The sequence below is a fragment of the Aphis gossypii genome, chromosome 2 (genome assembly GCF_020184175.1).
Source record: "Aphis gossypii isolate Hap1 chromosome 2, ASM2018417v2, whole genome shotgun sequence".
Classification (NCBI taxonomy): Eukaryota; Metazoa; Arthropoda; class Insecta; order Hemiptera; family Aphididae; genus Aphis; species Aphis gossypii.
Genome location: NC_065531.1, coordinates 24,606,503 through 24,627,806, shown reverse-complemented (window position 1 = coordinate 24,627,806; position 21,304 = coordinate 24,606,503). Strand labels below are relative to the sequence as shown.

The following is a 21,304-nucleotide window of genomic DNA, read 5'->3' as shown; positions in this document are numbered from 1 at the left end:
TTATTTTTTTAAGCGCTAACACATTATTAATAGTTTTAAAGGACTTAATATATTTAGCAGATATCAATTATTGTGTATAATATCATGAACAAAATTTATTTGAAAACTTTAAAAATACTTTGTCTGTATATTTCAAAAATATTAATTAATTCGTAGACGTTATATAAATTACAAACTAAAAATATTAGTCGATAAAAATAAGTATAAATGAACGTTTAAACAAAATTTAAATATATTAAAATGAAACTAAATTAATTTTATAAATTTTCATAATTTTTTTTTTCATACTTAAAATTTTCTAATTTCTTGCTACATGATTTAAGGTTTTTGTTTACTGTTAATTAAGTAAATGGTCCATATGAACCCTAATTATTGTTAATAAATTAACAAATATATCTAAATCATCACACAGCAATGACAGTTAAAGAATTCGTATGGAATTGAAAAAACTTATTATCACGATATAGCTGTCTGAAACTTCTTAATAATATGTCGATCGATTAGATACATCGCACACAAAACGGGATGGATATCATTTTCGTGATTCTATTTTGAATCGTATCCATTACATTAAATCATTATACAAAGCTTTCGAACGGCAATATTAATAATTGTGACGACTCTAGTTGCAAGGTATAATACAACAATAAACAATACAAACAGTATCGCATATAAGTCTTGGCGTAATAATAGTGTATAGTGGCAGTAATAATTATACGAGTAGGTAATATGTATATCATAATAGGATATGTATAGTGCTGGGAGATGGGGTGGAGATATTGTACATACATTATATGGCGTGCAATGATGGCGAGAAGTAACTATATATCTACTCGCTGTACGACTAGAGAATTTATTTCTTTAGAAATATCTTCGGGCGGGAAAAATCTGAACAATTATAATAGCATGAAAAACGAAAAACCGCCGTTTGTTCATCCAGATAGCTCGTTGCAGATGGCTTTATATACCACGAGCCCTGACCGACTACCACATACATAATAATATAATGTTTATTATGCGTGCATTTTAAGCAGGATATTTAAATTGCGTGCCAACAAAACGATTTTTTTTTTAAGACTAAAGAAAAAAATTGCGTACGATATCGCGTATTATTATAATATGAAAACGCGTTTATGATATTTAGTTTTCTCCATCGTCATAATAACACAGTAGTATGTGCAGTATTATAAGTGCGGTGTATCGCGGCGTACGACGGCTACAACACAACTACATTCTATTATGATGTACAGTATACACATATAATAATAATAAAATATCACGTATATGTAATGTGTATATATATGTGGTACGGCGTAACGCAATTAATGTAATTGAATAATATAATATTCTCTCGTTGCGCGCATTTTCAAACCTGCTAAATCGAGTGCTTATGACGTCCGGAGGGTTGGGCGACACTTGGACAAGTCTGAAGAATGAATGATGTTCCATGCTGCACTTGTACAGATGTTTACACGCCGGCCTCGAGGGTGTTTCAAACCCGTAAGTATTCTCGTCGTTCTGCAAATATCGTCATTACCATTATTATTATTATTATTATTATTATTATTAAATGCGCGCTCCAATAATTAAAATATTATGCTAATCTGGACGAAATGTTTCCTCGGTTCTGCCAGTGTATCGTATAACAATATAATATTTTAAGATTTACAATATTAATATATTGTGAAACTATGACCTGCTCTGGGACTTATTCCACGAGTGTATATTATCATGCCACGGGGAACCAAGAAAAAAGTATCAGCGCTGGTCAAGTGTGAAAGACCTAGTACCCATAGTATGCAGCACGAGAAGGAATAACATTACAACACAGAGTGGATACAAGTAAATAGTATTAAATCTAATTAAGTATTAGTTTAATAAATTAATTCTGTAAAAAAATGCAATTCATAAGTTCTATAAAATAACCTATTCAATTAGAGATATTGCGCGTCATTGGGACCTATGGTAGTCACTGAGTTTCCTTTAATAAAAACCGAACTACCACCAGTGCGAGATGTGTTAAATAATCAAAAAGAGAAATAAAAAGAAAAGTTGTTACAGTTAGTTGGTTGATACTTGGTACCCTCGCTTCTTGAGTCTAGACAGCTACTAACGATCCCACAGAGAGTTAGATGAATTCATTGAATTATCTTTATTTAAAAACTATAATAATACTCTACACTTTGACTTTATTACAATATTAACTGTGTGTTGTGATGTCTTCTTACTAAGTTAATCTGGTCGAAACGATTTCTCGGTTCGGACAGACTATATACTATATACTATTTAATTAATAATAATAAATTATTAAAGCGCCATAAACTAGACGTAAACGTTTATGTGTACTTACGTTTTTGTCGCACACTCTAAGCATGAAATATTTTCCTTTGCTGAAGATCTTGGTAATCCTGGGCCTGAAAACACGCATCAGTAATAATTAAAATTATGACAAAACTATAACAAAGTAATATGTATATATAATATTACAGCGGCAGATCACTCACCAGTAATAATTAGCGACGATATTTTTGTTCCGGAGCACAATCACTCCGGTCGGCGTCAAACCCAAATAATATTCGACGTTGTCTTCACCCTGCGGAAATCAATATTAATATTAACAATCTGTATAACTTATACATTTATACCTTTTAGAAGATGTGATTGTATAAAAATCGGTTAACCGTAATAATTCACGAATAACATTATTATTAAAAATTGTACATTTGATATTTTTTATTGAATTGTACAAGTATAATGTTACGTCTATTATCATTTTAATACAATTTTATATGTATGAATGAATGGTTCGAAACTCTTCCGAGAAAGAAACGAATGAAACGATAATAATAATATGTTATATTATGTACCTACAAGGCTACAAATACTAAAGCCAAATACGCGTACATTTATGTATTCATATATATTATAACTCATTTATGTTGTGTATTTTCATTCTTTATACATGCATTGTACATAATATACTCAGCTCTACTGTGATGTTATTTGCGTAACAAAAATGAACAAATTACGTTTATTCGAACATCAAAAACGAACGTTGGAATACAAATAACGGTTCAATTTGTTCGCTTAAAAACTAAATTTCAATTTATTTATATCTTCATACGATATACAATATTTTAAAATGCTTACAATGTATGAGAACGGTAGGTATATAGATATACACACTCGAACGATGGAAACTCTAGCAACTACATAACTCGCAGTCATTTCCGACGAACACTACAATAATATATATTAGCGTCTAGCACAAAGGACAAGTATATTATTTTTATTATTTTAATCGTAGGGAATACGAATCGAAATCATTTTCCGAGAAAAATAGCAATCAATCAATCACCATCCTACGGAAATGTAATTGGTATATTTTTAAAACAAAAAAAAATATATATATGATAATTAATACTCGTCATATACATGCGAAATACTCGTATACTCGTAATTTAAATACCAACTGCACAGTGACTTTAAGCTGTTTTGTTACCAATGAAGCGTTTTCGTACGAAAAATCCAATCAAAATATTATAATTGCCGGTCAAGATATATAATAATAATGGACTAGTGTATAAAATTAAAAAATATAAAAATGTAGGCAGAGTAGAGTAACTTTTTTCAATTTGGAATATGACCTACAGATTATCACGATCGTAATAATAATATCAAAGTACATGTTATTACGACACCCAAATGCATCAACGAATCAAAGTGTTATAATAATAAAAATAATTATTTATTATTATTGATATATTATATATTTTATATAATATATTAAAATTAATAAAAATATATTAAAAACGGCACAGATTAATTTATCAAATTAAATACTTATTTTAGATTGGTAACAAATTTTAAATTACTATGTTTATTTCACCATGGTAATAATATTATGAATTAGATGATGAAAACGTTTAGGATATTTTTTTTATAAGCTACATATACAATAATAATAATAATAAATGGCCAATATATGATTTACATAAAATTAATATAGATTATTATTGCAAAAAATCCTACGCATATTATAGTGTAAGTATCTATTATTCAGCTGAATTAGTTATTCTTATTAAATCTACTGTAGAAAACAAATATAGTTTTGTTAAATAATCACTATTCAACGCGATTGATTTATATTAACTATATCGTTATCTTGGAAATATAAATTTAATTTAATTTATATATACCAATACTAAAACTGTTAGAGCTCTTTTGCATGAATAATAAATTATTAAAAAAAAAAAAACAATTTGACTCTCTACGTGTATCATATTAAATGTAAAACAAACAAAAAAGTTGGCCGGCGGACGTTATACTCTGATAAAATAATTTTTTTAGTTTTATATACATAACAGAAAATATTATGTTATATTGTATTATAAAATGTAAAATAAACTTTCATTGAAAAAAATTGTATTTCATCATTATCATTGCGTAATTCAATTAGATTATGAACAGCAATTGGTTCGAATTAAACATTTTCATAGAGTAGGTTGAATTTGTTTGTTAATATTGTTGTTAAAATCCCGCTGGAATAATTTTATTAATCCGGTATCTGACGGTATCTATACATAATAATATTATGTCGCTAACACTGTAGCTTAATATCAATATAATCAGTATTGAACAAAAAGAAAATTAATGATTAACAAAGAATTGATAAGATAATAAGATTGCGTTATCTATAGTTTAAAATTTATAAATTTCAATAAATACAGAGATTACTGTACATTAAAGGAATATGTCAATTTGAGTATAAATTAAATTATTCAAAATGTTTATACATAATAAATTATGAGTATTTTATAATTTATTTTATTCATAAGTGATGTATTAAAAATGTTGAAATAGCAATATGTTAATAAATGTTATTAAACTTCGTTCAGATGTGTGTATTAGTTTATTCTTTAAGAAAACTAAACACATATTTAACAATTTCTTATTGCTTTAAATACAATACTTATATAATATTTTAATAATAACGTCACAGGAATATTGTTGGGAACTATTCAATTATGAAATACATAATTTTTCTAAAACGTAACGATTGAAATATGAATTCTTGAGTTGCATGTTATAGATTATATTGTTTTTTTTTAAAAAAATCACGGGCATATAAATTCAATGCGCCCACTGCTGTAATACTAATAATAATACTACTACCTATAATATTATATTATGTGGGTTCACATTACATCAATACGATTTTTAATTTTTATATCTGCTCACAACATAATATGATATCGTTACATCACGCGTTGCGGGGGCACCGATGACAGTATTTATATTTTTAATATATAATATATCAATATAGTTATGTGAGCTAAATCGTCGTATGCTCGAGCGAGATGTAAAAAATAACGACCACGTCTGTCGGTCCAAAACCACTTGTCAAATCGTTCATTATAAAAAAAAAAACAAAACAAAATCGATTGATTAACGAGTAACTGTGACGCGTGACTCTAGTTAGAAAGTGAATGAATTTTGGTGGTCTGTCTGCGCCGGTAATATGGACACACACAGACTCAACCACTGCACCACCGGTTGATTGATGAAGCTCATTATCAAATACACTTACTGTCCATCGTAATACGATAATAGTAATTAATATTTAGCAATTTTTATTTGGCGTTTTATATACGTAAGCCAAATTAAATACAATTACAATAGACATTATTTAAAGTAGCGTTTGTCGTAATGGCGAAGCGTATTTATTAGAATGTCTGAAAAACGGCAGCCCTTCCTTTTTGAAATGTCTAGCAATATATTTTTAAATCAATTATTTTATATGCGCATTGGTATTACATATTATCTCTTCAAATAAATAAATATCAATGATTTAACAGGCAATAATGTATAATCAAATACTCAACTGTTTAAACTTATAGGTAACAAGTCTCTAATATTTTTCCAATAATAAAAAATCTTAAAAATTGTGTTTTATCATTTTAGTGAGCATTTTTTTACTGTTTCTAGTAGCGCTATTCGTTTATTTAAATTCAGCTTTACGTTTAATAAAATAATTTAGAAAATTATATTACTTTGTTTGTGTATGTTATGACTTATTAATGGCATTGTATACATTTTCAGAATATTATTATTACAATTTATATTGTAGTAAAATTATAAAATGTTTTACATTTTCAGCAACAAAGTTACACATAAAACTGTATATTTAAAATTATGAGTGATATCAATTTTAGGTTAGAATTTTAAGTACCTAGCCACCTAGGTATTTAAATAAATGTGATATTACTAATTGTTCGTTATTATATTATCATAACGATGAAAACATGTAATTATATTTCTTTCGAAAATGTATACCATCTATGTGTTATTTATTATTTTTATCAGACCTCTGAAATAAAACTCAACATACGCCCATATCTTAAATAAATCTAAAAAAAAATTCATACAATAATATTACAATAATGATACAATACGGTTTTAACATTCGTTAATATAATTTAATATTATAATAATAAGTACGGTGAAACGAATCCCAACAAAGTTTACTTACGGCTTATCACGCGCGCAGTGCGACCCCCGTTATGTATTATATTACCCTTAATAGATTTTAATGTTATCGATCATTGTTACGCAACCCCGATTTAAATCTCGTTAGCAATTTGTAGGCCAATTCATTTAATTTATTACGTTTTATGTTTTTTTTCTGTATTGATTTAAAGAATTATATCAAATAACGGCCACGTGTCCATGTATATATTATATTTTTAAAGACGTACAATATTAAATACCATATACGATCATAGAATGAAAACATTTTATACACAATTAAAAGATATTTTAAAACTTAATATAACTAATAATTATCCCGAATCTCATCTAATAATAATATGCAAATGCAATTATACATTTAATAGAAGATATAGGTATGACATTTTATATAATATTATGCAGAGTGCGGACATAACTAGTTAAGCATTTCATTTTCTTTGAACTATTTCTACTATTTAAATTAACAAGTTAATTTAGTTTAAATAATACAATATCATAATAATTGTAAATAATAAAACTTGTTAATTATCAAATTATTTTATATGATAATGTAATTGACACTAACGTGTAGGTAATACTGAGTACCTAACCATTTTTAACAAAAAAAACCTATATATTATTATTTAAAAAGTTGAAAATTATACAGTCACTATGACATGTGACCCAGGTAGTAATTAAAAAATATTATCCAACTTTTTCTAAATTAATAATTTTCTTTATATTAGCTCTACACTTTTTAAAGTTAAATACACTTTTGAACGCTGTTGAATTGTGACGAAAAAACACAAATTATAAAAAAGTACACAGCTACTGTATAATATTATTACGGTTTAAAAACAGTGCTTTAAACTTTCGTTTGGCGTAATGGTGTTTTATTATTATTGGTTCAGACGATGTATAATATAACGATCGAACCCAACCAACCGGCAATGAGTTAAATTTGAAAACCAAAACGGATAGCAAACGAAACAATAACGATACAAACCCGGTGAAACCCCAAGTAAAAAGTCAATCGGAAAATCGATTACGCACCAAACATTACGTTTTACTCGAATCCGTAGTGACTTTACCTATTATATATGTAGTAGGAATTAATATTTCACCAAACTTCAGGCACTGGTTGCTAAAAATATTATATAGGTACTGAGATCACATTGCACAAAATCTCAAAGGAACAATTATGTATATTGTATATACAGTGAAATTTTTTTTATAACAAATTTTAAGGGACTAAACGATATTTTTCGTGATAGAGAGTATAAAAAGAAAAAGATCAAAATTTAAATGTTATTTATAATTTATCATAGACATTATTATTTTTACATTACAAGTGTATTTTATTATTTATCATTTTATTTTGTATATTATATTTTTTTCAATAATTTAAAATAGTGGGTTATATTTTTTTTGACTTGTTTACTCTGCCAATATTTTTTTTAAAATTATTTTTGAATTTGTAACAAAAACTAATTTACTTTAAATAGTGAATATATCTTGTATTTAAAGGTAAACATTGGTTATAATTTTATAAGTATTTTTTCAAGTATCTCTCCCATTTGTAGTTATTATAGAAATGTTTACCATCAAAGAAAATATAATTAACACATGACGCTAATATACGACCATACTGTACACCGGTCGGTCCACTTATGGTTTTATAACGTCGTAAAAGTAAAAAAGATAGGTCCTTCATACTTCAGGAGCACTCACAGTTTTTACAGATGCAATTTTTCAATTTGTTTTCAGAACTTCATTTTATGCGTGACTCGTTTTGATGTCACTGTAGGTACGTTGACCTAACCGATTGTCCGAAATCAATATAAACGACTGCCATTGAACAAGTAATTTAGTTCATAAGTATGTGCATATACCCGCCGTGGCTTACATATAACGATATAGTATATATGCAAATAATATTATAGTTATTAGTCCAGTTAAGTATAAAGATACACCAAACAATATCCAAATAAGATAACAGATAATTCATTATACCTATAGATAGTTATAGATAGTTGAAGATTTGCATTTGTAAAATAACAGAAGTTATTCTAAAAGTATAATAATAGGTATATTATTTATAAGTTATTTTAACTTATAAAGGTAACTTATAGGTATAAATTTCACCCAACTATAGTTACAAAGAATAAACAACATACTATATACTATATTAAGCCAAACACATAATAAAACTACAAAAATATAAAAATTAATTAGAATAAATAAGCTATTATAGGCAATAGGCATAGGTTGGAAATATTAACATCTCCTCAAATATAATATATAAATATACTAAAATAAAGTTGACATTTTGTCACAAAAAAATGATTTAAATAAAATATCTCAGACAATCGTTTTATTTAAACAGATATCTGAAATTATAGTTATATAGATAATGCACATTACTGAATATTATTAAACGATCTGGTTATCTATAACAGAAAGCGATTTTGTTTTGTTTTTCACGTTCGTCTCGAGTGGGTTTTTTTCACAATTCACTATGCATGTTACCACAATTATATTATATACACATTAAAAACATATTATTATTAAGCTTTGGATTTAAATTTGAATAACATTTTTCGGAATTTTAACTGAAAAAATGAATTTGAATAGCACAAAATCTATTTCATACATCAAAAAAAAAAAAAAAAAACGTTTTTATTTTTATAAATGTAGTTTAGAATTTTAAAGCCATTTTTTATAGTTTAAGTACACTTTTTTTATATTTTATAATAGATGATAAAATTTTATAAAAATGTAAAAACTATTATAATCTAAAAATAAAAATATAAAATTGGAATTTGTATTTTATTATATTTTATGTTGTCATATTATTTTTATTGCGTATTTTGTTGTTACAAATTTACCAGGAAAAAGCCCAAAAGTCACGTTCAGGCGAATAAGGTATTATAAATATATAGATAGGCCGTTTTATTTACGACTTTTACAAATCGCTACAACGCCGATTGTATGTAATTTTAAATATTACAAATAGATTTTTGTTTAATCATTTTTATTTAACTCGTCAAAATCCAATTTTCAACAAAAATTTTTTTAAGTTTTATAATATTATTATCAATGATTTAAATTATATTTCTTTAAGGCATTTTTTTGTTATGTTTTACATAGCAAAAATCTTAACCGTAGTTAATATAGGTAGCTATTAAAATATCGTGTTCGGTTTGCACAAAACATAGATTAGGCTGAACCCTCAACTGTAGCTTATTTTATATTACATAACGATGACGTGCAAAAGTTGCATACGTGGAAACAAAACGTTGAAATTTATTTATTTTTCGTTCGTCCGTTCTAAGGAATAATAACCGTTGGTACAGACCTTTATCCTAGTAAATAATAATATCGCGCCTTTGAGTGAGGTTGTATGCCTCAACTTACAGTGACTCTCGTCGGATAATAGTTACAACAATAATAATGATTGTAAATTGTAATGTATTTCTCGGAATATATTATTATCATTGCTGCATTAATTTTCTTAATTCGATTCAATCGCGTCGTTATAATAATATATAGTTTACGCCGAATATACATTTTAAAGTACCTACGCCGCGGCCGCGTTGTACCGTTGCATATCGTATACATAAATATTGGAAAACGACAGAGATTTATTTCGTCGGTCACCGTCTGTAGGTTCGAAATTACCATTGTTGCTTCTATTTCCTAAACATTCCACGCGGTACTTGAGCGTAATTTATGCAATAATTATTCTGCACGCGTATAATTATTACTCTTTGAACGAAAGTATAGTCCGTTCCGATTAAAAAGCCAAGTCATCCATTCGATCGTAGACATCGTCGTAACATTTTTGAAATCAACTGTGCTGTATATTTTTGTGTTTTATTTTATTTAATAAAAAAAATCAAAATAAACATATTTCTTTTGAATGCAAAATAAAATTAGCGATGACAAACGCAACCACGAACCACAGCCCAGCTGCAGTATAATAATGAATAAGGTTTCGTATAATATTATTTTCGTCGCGATACCGCGCTGCGGCAATAATAATAATAATAATAATACGATAATACTAACCGAGGAGAATAATAATAATTCTGTTCGAGTCATTATAAGACCGTTATACATGTGGAATTTAAATAAAAACGCGATAAATGCATAAACGGACTAATATTATAATCATGCGTATAAAAACAAAATGTTTAAATAATAATAATGTTATAGAAACCAGATTTTTTTTGTTTAAATTAAAATTTGCATTTAAAATAATATTTTATAACTACACACAGCAGCAGCAATAGCGTGTATACACTATTACATTATTATGTCGTATTATAGAAGCTTTCCTACGCACGCTCTATCGCGTCTCTCTATTGTTCCGATTTCGTTTGAACGTTAACAATATTATAATATTTTTGATTTACTTGTAGTCAAACTACTGAAATGCATATGTACAAAAGTATTTATGTAAGTACGTAAAACACTGGATAATATAAACCTGCACAAAGCTAACAAGTTCGTAGTGTTGGTACATTTCATGATAAAATATACGTTTATAATCGTACATAATGTATTATAATTTAATGATATACGGAAAGATCAACTGAGCATTTTTCAGACTATATTAATTTTAAATACTAAGATTTTTGTAATATTTAAAGATTTTTCTGTGAATATATACAACACAATTTTTTTATTAAAATAAGAAATAAACGCTTAAACATTAGAATATTAAGCGTATTATGATTTTTTAGAAAATATCAAAAGTTAAAATTCTAATAATTAGTTTTTAAGTTACGAAAATGTTTAACATACAAAGGATAATTGCCTCCATATCATTGAAACGTATTTTAACATATTGTAGATAGCTACTAATTAAAATTAGTACAAGCAATTAAATAACTCAAAAACCAATCGTTGAAAATTCGATTTAGATACATCAACATTTTCAAGAATAATTTAAGACAACTTAAAAAAGGGGAAATTTAATTAAAAAAAAAAAAAAAAAAAATGATATCGCTTACCAAGTACAAAAATCTTTAAATGGTGATAATAAAAAATACTTAAAAATTAGAAAACATAAATTATTATTAAATTAAAACGTTGGTATTAGCATCATTCTTGGTGAATCATTCGGTATTCACGAGCGTATCATTAAGGACAGCGCGTGGGACAGTGTTAATCGTGGACGTATTTAACGTTTAATATCGTAAAAATCAGTATGGAAATGTTTTTAATAATAATATTATACTGATATTATTTGTTTGTAAGCCGTACATGGTCATCCAGTAGATTCGTATGTACCTATACAGTTGTGACAAGTAGGAATTATTTATGTATTGTGTGCAATTGTTGATATAAATTAAACGGCCACTGAATGACAACCACCATAAATATTATACCGAAACAACATCGTGTGTATGTGTGTGTCCGCGCGTGGGAAGCAAGCATTTCAGTACCGAATAATAACAACATCGTTACCAATAAAATTTATTTGCGCACTCGCAATCGTGAAACAGGAACGAAAAATCGAATTCGCATAGGTAGTAAAAAACTAAATTAAATAAAAACATGCAACTGGCATTTATTTCAATTACGATTTTATAGGCGTGGACCAGAGCTGCAGCTAAACGGTGGACGGTGGTGCGAGTAAGAGGAATATACGAATGAGGATCGATTTGCTGAAGCGCGGGTTTAATTCTATAATTTGTTCGGGAACGTGGAAAAAATAGGGTTGTTTAAGTTCAAAGGCATAAACACTGCGAAGCTTGTATCTACCGTAAAAAAATTTCCCCCGTAAAAGCTCTCGAGGAAATAATTGAAGCTTTATGGGCTGACTGCATATAATATATTATAATGTAATGATTCAACCTACCCCGAATATCAGTGGGCCCACTGTGTCAGCACAGAATTATTGTGATAACCGTTAGTCAGGGGTTGTCTAAAATTACGTAATTTCGTGAACATATATTATTTTGAGCGGTCCCTAGTATAATTATTGCAGGCTAAATTTAAACTTTTAAAATTTTCAATGTTTTACTAATTTAAATATTCGTAACTATATTATTATTATACTTATAAAACTAAATAGATACAAATATTCCGAAAAATGTTAAACCAATCAAATGATGGGAATAGAACTTGTGCCACACGTACTACCCTTAAACCTTGAATAGTTAAGTGTTATAGAATGTAATGTATTCATAATACGTATATTATTTACAAATTTCTGTCATTAAATTGATTGATTTTTAATTTTTATTTAATTTGTTGAATATTATGCGATTACTTTAAGTAAGACATCGAAATTGAAATTTACTCAATAAATAAAGACAGCCTACATTGTATATGTATACTGGTTATTCCATTTTTTTCCGTTTTTAAAACTGTACTCGGCAATAGGTACTATCACGTCTTGAAGGCCGTAAGCCGTGGTTTAACATATTTTGCTGGTTGGTTTAAACGATTCATTACATAAATCATTCTCGCGTGGGCTGTTATAATAATTTATCATAAAGTAACGAACTTAGACGGAGATTTACATTCCCAGTGAATTTAAGGATCTCGTAAATCGGTATTATTGTTGACGTGCACTATACAATGCACATTACTCGACTAGATTTCCCGGTCACTACAAAAATTTTCTGCGTATGAAATTTTTTTCACAGTGTCATTAATTATCATTGACATAACGTATAGACGTATTGAAGAATCTCATCGGTTAATATAACTAAGTCCATTGTTGTTTAAAATGTTACTAATTAAATGGACAGGTATCTACGCGCGTGTAAAACGCTACAACAACTCGTAAACCACAATAATTATAACGTTTTGAGAGAACACATTATATGTATTATATAATATTACAACAATCACGGCGTTCACCACTCGTGTGGCGTAGCAAAGCGATGCATATAATACGCGGTATTCAACACATTTATGAATATCACGCTCGCGCTAGGGAGAGTCGTATGAAAAATAATTGTTTTTCTCGTCTTACGTTATAGGTACCTACTTTGCAGCGTTTTTATTTAAATACTGCGTACCTAACCCCTGTGGTACGTGGAGGAAATATATTAAACTGCACTCACCAGTACTGGGTGAAGATCGACGCCGTACATGTCCAGCCACTTGACTTTATCCAAGAAATTCAGCTCGGCGACTGCAGGCACTTGACCCCTACAAAATGGTTGTCGTTAAGTAATCATAAAAAGTAAAAATAAAATAGAAAACAAAAAAAAACGCAATAGGTAAACGCACACAGCGAGGGTGGAGGAACGTTTATTATAGCGTGCTGCACTTACGTGAGTTCTTTGTGTATTTCTCCGATTCGATTCTCAAGTTCTGCGTTCTGATTGGACACGAATCGGAATTCAGACACGTACCCGAACGTATGTCGCCTAGGATCGAAATCTCCAAGTTCGGCTGTAACAAAATACCATCATTATTAAAATTAATAACATAATAAACATTAGGTATTTAGATGATAATTATAATTATACCGTCAGCTACACGAAAATTCTTTGAAATATTCCAAGACAGTTAATTGAGAGTTAAAATTATAATTGTCATTTGGATTGTTTATATTATGTTTCAATATTTAATTTAACTTATGCGCAAAAATATGCCAGGAGAATTGAAGTACCTACTTTTGGTAATTCAAAAATTGTATTAGATACATTATAATATTATATAAGTCTAATTATTCAAGTTCCTACAATTATTAAAAAAACAGCTATCAATGTAAAAATAAAATTTTAAATTGATGTAAAATACAATATAGTTTCTCTAGCTATAGTATGTATACTACTATAAGTTTTTTTTAAGTATTCCTAGTAGATAAATATTTCCAAAATCTTCTTAGTGGCATATCACAGTCTTAGATAAGACTACAATATAATACGCTATTATTATGTACACTATCACTTAATTAAAATAAAAAACGATGTGCATTTTAGGTATGTGTTCTTCATATTTTATATCGTGAGCAAAACTTTATTAATTATATTCGCAGCCGTAATAAAAACGTATACGAAAGACGCGATAAAACAGTCTGCGGTGAAATTTATGGATGGTAGGTTTTAGTTACATAGCTTTTTATTCAGTTTTTGGCAACATTGTATTACAATAATATGGATTTTTGTTTGTAAGTTATAATAGTGTGAATAGATGGGCCGAGACAGCCAATGTGCAGAAACGACTCAACCTACCGCTGACCTTATGTACATTGAAAAGTATACATGTATAGAAGCTAAGTTGGACGGTAGAATGTAAAATTCATTGCTTTTCAATTATAGTTTACGTAATTAAATTATTCTCTGGTTTTTAAAGTATTGAAAAAATCTTCTTAAACGTACAAGAAATGATATTTAAACAAGAAACATCGCTTTTCTCCAAAAGTAAGTTGAGTAAATTTTTTTCAAATTTCAAAATGATTATTTCTTATACAGCACTAGACAGGGTTAAACAAATTATAATTATTGAGGCGTACATTGGAAGTGGAAATATTGTCATGCTTTACCAATCTTGTGTAGGTATACTTCTGAAATATCTTACACGACTTGTAGTGAGCGTATTAAAATCTTTATAATCTGTGTTGCTACATAAACTTAAAATAATTATTTCGGCAGTTTGCTGCTTCCGTCAATTAATTAACAATACGAGTAACAGAATAATATGATTTAGCAGCAGTCCAATCGGAACAAACTGATTATAAAAATATTGTTGACAGCCGAGAAGAACTTTTGAAACATTGGTTCGGACTTGAAGTTCATTGTGTGTTGAAATGATTATAAATAATACATAGTTTTTCCATCGTTATCGAAGATCGAACGTTTCTAGTGTATACATCAGCAATAATGTATTAAAACAAATGGCAAACGTATATCATAAAATAAGTAATAATAATACATCGTTATATGCGCAACCGGATTACGTAAACCAGGAGACAAGCGATTTTTATGATTATTATTATATATATTTTTTTTAAAAAAAAAGAAACCACTGAAAAGTCGACCGCAGTTGGGCGCAAAAGTCGTCAGCCTCCCGCGTGGGCAAAGATAATATATTAGCGCTCGCGCGTCCGCTCTTTCCACTAATAATAAGCACCTAGATTTACACAATATTTATGGCCGAAATCGGGCGGTCTCGGGTCGATCTTTATTGCTTCCTATTTACATCGCGAACGAGGGGCAGAAGAAGAGAAGGAGAAAAAAACCCACCAAACAGAATAAACAACCCCCTTAACAAAATCATATATTTTATCTCGGCCGCAATACGAGTATATTATATACCATTACTTCTACTACGTCTTCTAACTGTTATATAAAGCATATATATGTTTATCCGTGGTAGAATATTGTATAAAAACGATATGATTTTTTTTCTTTTGACGCGAGACACTTGTTTCTTTCTGAATTTTAGGTCCGAAATGTTTTTTTTGGACACAAAGTACCATCTCGACTAAAGTATAGATACATTATTATACGGTAACGTTTCTTTTGAAGCTTGGAGACCTTAAAATAATATGTACATCGCATATTATGTAGAGTAAAATCTACAACATTTATATTTTATTATTTTGTACTGTATGCATTTGCCGGTAGTATACCTAATCTAAGACTTTACCGTAAATTGTTTAATACGAATTTATCCATTGTAATTATTGCATGACAATATAATATATATTTTAACGGTTTTAATCATTTACGTTTATGTGTAATAGTATACATGCGTGACGTTCACATAAAAAATAACTAAGTTTTTTTTTTTATATACGAAATTAAGTATGGGTAGTAATCAATTATAAAGTGGATAAGTATATAACAAGTACTATTGTTTTTGTAACTGTATTTACATTGTTTTAATTACTAACAAATCACTATTTCTGAACTTTTTTTTTTTATCAAGTCCTAACTGATTGGTTAATAATCAACATGCAATCGAAACTATCAAACTGATTCATTTTTAAAATTTCGAAATATCTATTTATCAAACATAATATTTAGAAAGGATTTTATGAAATTTTGGTCAAAACCATTCAAAGTATAGTTTTAAAAATCTTTATAGTTTACATCTAACGTGATAATAAATCAACATTCAATACGTATTATTTAGTTTATCACGGGTAACGCCGTACAAGATTAGCTAGTAATGTATAAATAACTAGGTGTATTTTATTAGGTACATTTGATTTTTCCGTAAAATTATGTTTTCATTTAAAAAAATGCATGACCCAATCCGCATAAATTGATGAGAAAAATTATTTTAAATATTTCAACTTTTAGTATACGACTTTAAAATACTTTACATAATATCATAATATTATAAAGGTATAGTGTAATGTTCGCTGAGTAGTTTATGGACCGGTGGGTTGATGACTCAGCCGAAGGCCCTGCTATTTTACTGATTACTGCCATCGAGTAGTACATACGCTTGTGAAATTTGCCGGAAATCCGTAGTCACGCGATTGGAACCGTTTATTTTGCAGTGACGTATTCACGCATGTGCGAAAGAATCCATACGCGGAGTTATCGCAATGCATTTTTTATTATAAAACCGTTTTTTTCACATCGTCCGGCTAACGCCATTGCCAGTTTTCGACCATCGGAATTGATATTTATTACCAGCCCAACGTGTGTATGTGTGTTTTTTTACCTGCTACACCTCTCCAAACACATATACACACACGTTGATATACACAAACACAATAACATACTATATGTATATGCATTTTCGTCGCGCGTCCACTGAGATTAATTTACACTCTCGGGCGCCGGAAGAGTCCCATTAAAACTTCATAATAATAATATACCTACCGGATTTACGCGCCGGCTATACGTTTGGATAAATTTACGAGCGGCGAGTGAAAAACAAAATACGAATGGCGAAAAACAAAACAGAACAACAAAAAAAAAGTCCAGAAACCCGCTGCGCGAAGAAACAAAGCAATTTTTGTTTTCATTTTTAGCGTTTCACCCCGACCGGAACAATGTGCTGCAGAGTTCCTCACCGGGCGTCTGTTCTCAACCATTTTGATGGATTTTGAAGTTTTTGTGGATGTTCAACAACTAGCGCTCTAATTCAAGAAAATACGTCTCGACATTTTTGACTCAATGAGATCTGGAATTTGTATTCCAACTCGACCCGTATTATTACATAGATATCATAGACAAATCCTCGTACACACTTCCTTTAGACATAATATATTTCTATCGAAAAAACAATTATAGTTACCATTTTGTGACTTATCAAAATATATTTTCAAATAACATTTTTGTTTGATAAAAAAAAAAAAACCAAACGATTATAATCGTTTAGGTCCGTTTCTATGGCCCCGTAATACGTGTAAATTATGTTATAAAATGTTCAAACGGTTTAATTATTCTTTTTAATAGTTGTTGTAAAGTTATTCTTTGAAAAATAACCCACTAACGTATATAGGTACACTAATTAAAAACTATTTATATAGTATCTATAGGCGAACAGATGGCTCGCTAAAAAGTAAGAAGTATAATTATCCCAACGTACCCAATATGTCTTTGTAGGTACATAAGCTCAAAAATAATAAGTACTGAAAAAAAATTAAATTAACGAACTCGATCCGATGCATCGTGTGTTTCGTTAAGGTACTTATAAGTGTTTAATAATATAATATTTTGTATAACAAGATTACACAAGTCCTACAGTATTTTGGTATTAGGTACTAAAATTGGACCTCAAATATTATATTTACAACTACGTTAAAGCCGCCAACCCGGATTGCTCGCTTTGAACTACATTTTCTATTATAACAATATAATCGCATAATTATTAAACTTTTAATAGAATAATTTATTCAGACCCGGCTAAGCTCTCCCAGAACAACGCAACAACGCAATAAACACACATTGTGTTTCGTTCTTCTCCGCCATTTATGGCCTAAACTTGGGTAGTCACACACACTAAATCAGAACGTTGTACGAATAGTATATTGCATAAAACGAACATTTTAAGTGTAAGAGTATTTCAACATGTTTAAACAATATTTATTTACCATAAATAAAATAAAATATTTAGAAATGTTTGTGCTGAAAAAAGCTTGCACGCAAACGAGTACGTTTTTATATAGCACTATGTATTATTATATATAAATACTATAATATTATAGTAGGAATCATTTATTAAGGTAGCGGTATTTATTTTCAATTTTTGAAAAACATGTGTCATATTAATAAGAAGAATAAAATAACGCCCAATATCGTTTACCTAACTACGTTCGATGAGACGAGGAAACAATACAGCTGGCGTTATTGAATCTCAATTTATTGTTTTCGGGCCCCGCACGAATATTATACAAAGGTGAAATAATTATCATTATAATAGGTATCGTAAGACGCATCGTCTAAATTTATCGGAAAAGCGGGGAATTTATTCATCGGTGCACAGCTGCAAAGAGACGAGGGGCACGCGAAACGATTAAATTCGCAAGCGCACACGGTCCAGCGATCCTAATCCTCGGAGCAGTTAAATTGCCTATGGTAAACGCCGGGTCGTTTCGAACGCCATAACAATATTGTTGTTGTTGTTTTTATTGCTTATTATAACATTTGTGAATATGTAGAAACATGCATTATTTTTAGCTTACTGTAAAAAATATAGTTTCCTTAACTCAAAGCTTAAATAAGATACTAAAATGAATTCTATTTTGAAACTTTTACTTTGCATTTTTTGATATTTTCAATTTTAAGTATTTTTTTAGTACTTTTAAAAAAATTGTATAAATGTTTGGTTAGTTAAAAGTTTTTACATTTTTTTATTAAGTTTTCGTATTATAAAGATTTTACGATATGTTTTGTACGCATATTGCACTTAACTAACAATACCTTTCATTTGGAATATTTTTACACTTGATAGATTTTTATGTTTTTTTTTAACTACGATTCTTTAGAATACCAATAGTGCATTTTTAAAGTTTTTTTTTTAAATTTAAATGTACAGCGTTGCTTATTATTATTATATTCTTTCCATCACAATACGTAACTATAATTTAGTGCTTCCTCTAAAGATTTACGTGATCCTCTTAATAGTTGATTATTTTTATCTACCCTGATAATACTAGAAATATGAAACTAGACAATATTATAATTATTAATAAAAGCGACGTCATCTCATGATTTATTATACTAGCCTAACCAGCAGTTAGATTTTATGTATTTACTGTTATCATTATTATTATTATTATTATATTGGTTATAAATACATTATAAAACTTTCTTAAAATATATTGTCCTACACTTGCTACAAAACTGTTTTGTTAGCTTTCTTGGTCTCCGTATTTTAATTACAAAACGTTTTTAGAATTATCGATGTGGTCAAAATTATATAATCATGTATGACGTCTTATTTCATTAAAATCATTACCAAAACTGTTGTACATTATTAATTTTGATAATACTATTATATTATTTCATCTGTAATAATAATGTAGAGTAAATCAGTTTTAGCGAAACTCAATAAGATTATACTTTCCGACCTATGCACAACAGTACTGGCTCACTCTAGCATAAACTATCGATTTTATTCAGATTTCCATAAAAAATTTTCAGTAACCTTAAAATATCATAATTCATAATAATCGTATTATGTTTACCGTAATGTATTTTTATATGAGCGGGATAGTGTAAACATTTTGGCAAATTACCAACCTACTGTAACACTTTCAAAAATAATTATAATAATAGTCGAAACTTGCAAAAATGTACACTTGATATGTACCCGAATCATTTGAGTGTTTTATAATAATAAATTATGATAGTTCCATAATGACCATAATAATTTATATACATTATTATACCAAATTTCGAAGTTAGAATAAACAAAAAATATTGATATAATATACTTATAATTTACCTTATGTTAGACATACATAAATTGTAATAATGTAACCAAAGTTTTAATACTAATGTACAAAACTTAACAGTTAAATTATATTTCATACCTGCAATAATATTCATCATAAATCCTATTAAATATCGATTAAAATCCTATATTATAGCTCGTAATAATATTTTATTAATTAAAATATAAATAACTCAAAAATAGGAATAGTTCAATAAATATCGATTTTTTTGTGCAATCTGTCATAAATAAATATTAAAAATGTGAAAAAACCTTTCTCAGGGTATAAAAGGTATATAAATAACTATTACGATATTAACAACCAAAATTATTTATTATTAGCATGGTAAATCATTTTAAATTTTTCTATTGTATTGTGGAAAAAATTAAAAATTAAAAAAAAATGAAATTCTATAAACCGTATTTTATTTTGTAACTATTTTATTCAACAATATAAAGTGATAAAATTAAATTAATTTAATTTCCCGGATAGTAACTTGTTCAGTAGTATCCAATGTAAATAACTAACCATTTTTTGGCAACCGTACCGTTGTAACGGATATTCTTACCGCCCACTTTTAGAGTGGTTCGGTTGAAAAGGGGTTTTATTTATATTTTTTTCGTTCTCCATACCATTGTGTTTGAAAAAAACATTATTTACCATGTGAATAGATAAAGAACAATGTTGTATTTTTCCCGAGTGTGTCCGAGGATTTCCCTTCTTCAACGACGGGTAGTTCAGTTAGTAGTAGTCGTCGGAATCCTTGTTCGGGTTGAAGAGAAAAAAATAATACAAGACTAAATGCCGATGGTCTCTTAGATTCGGATTGTTAATATTTTTTATTGAAAATTCAAAATGATAATAAAAATACCATTTTATCACATAACATTTAATATATTTTATATTAGATATATATAAATG

General features: G+C 28.4%; 1 protein-coding gene across 3 annotated transcripts in view; it reads right to left on the bottom strand.

Moving 5' to 3' along the window:
* The window catches only part of LOC114128648 (band 4.1-like protein 4), a 142,160-nt gene that overhangs the window by 22,938 nt on the left and 97,918 nt on the right, over window positions 1-21,304 (bottom strand). For all 3 annotated transcript variants that reach the window (XM_050202329.1, XM_050202327.1, XM_050202328.1), the window contains exons 7-11: window positions 13,809-13,929; window positions 13,596-13,683; window positions 2,505-2,593; window positions 2,351-2,414; window positions 1,373-1,518 (exon numbers count right to left, since the gene is read on the bottom strand). In XM_050202329.1, the coding sequence (XP_050058286.1) occupies window positions 1,373-1,518; window positions 2,351-2,414; window positions 2,505-2,593; window positions 13,596-13,683; window positions 13,809-13,929 (508 nt within the window). The remainder of the gene's footprint in view (window positions 1-1,372; window positions 1,519-2,350; window positions 2,415-2,504; window positions 2,594-13,595; window positions 13,684-13,808; window positions 13,930-21,304) is intronic.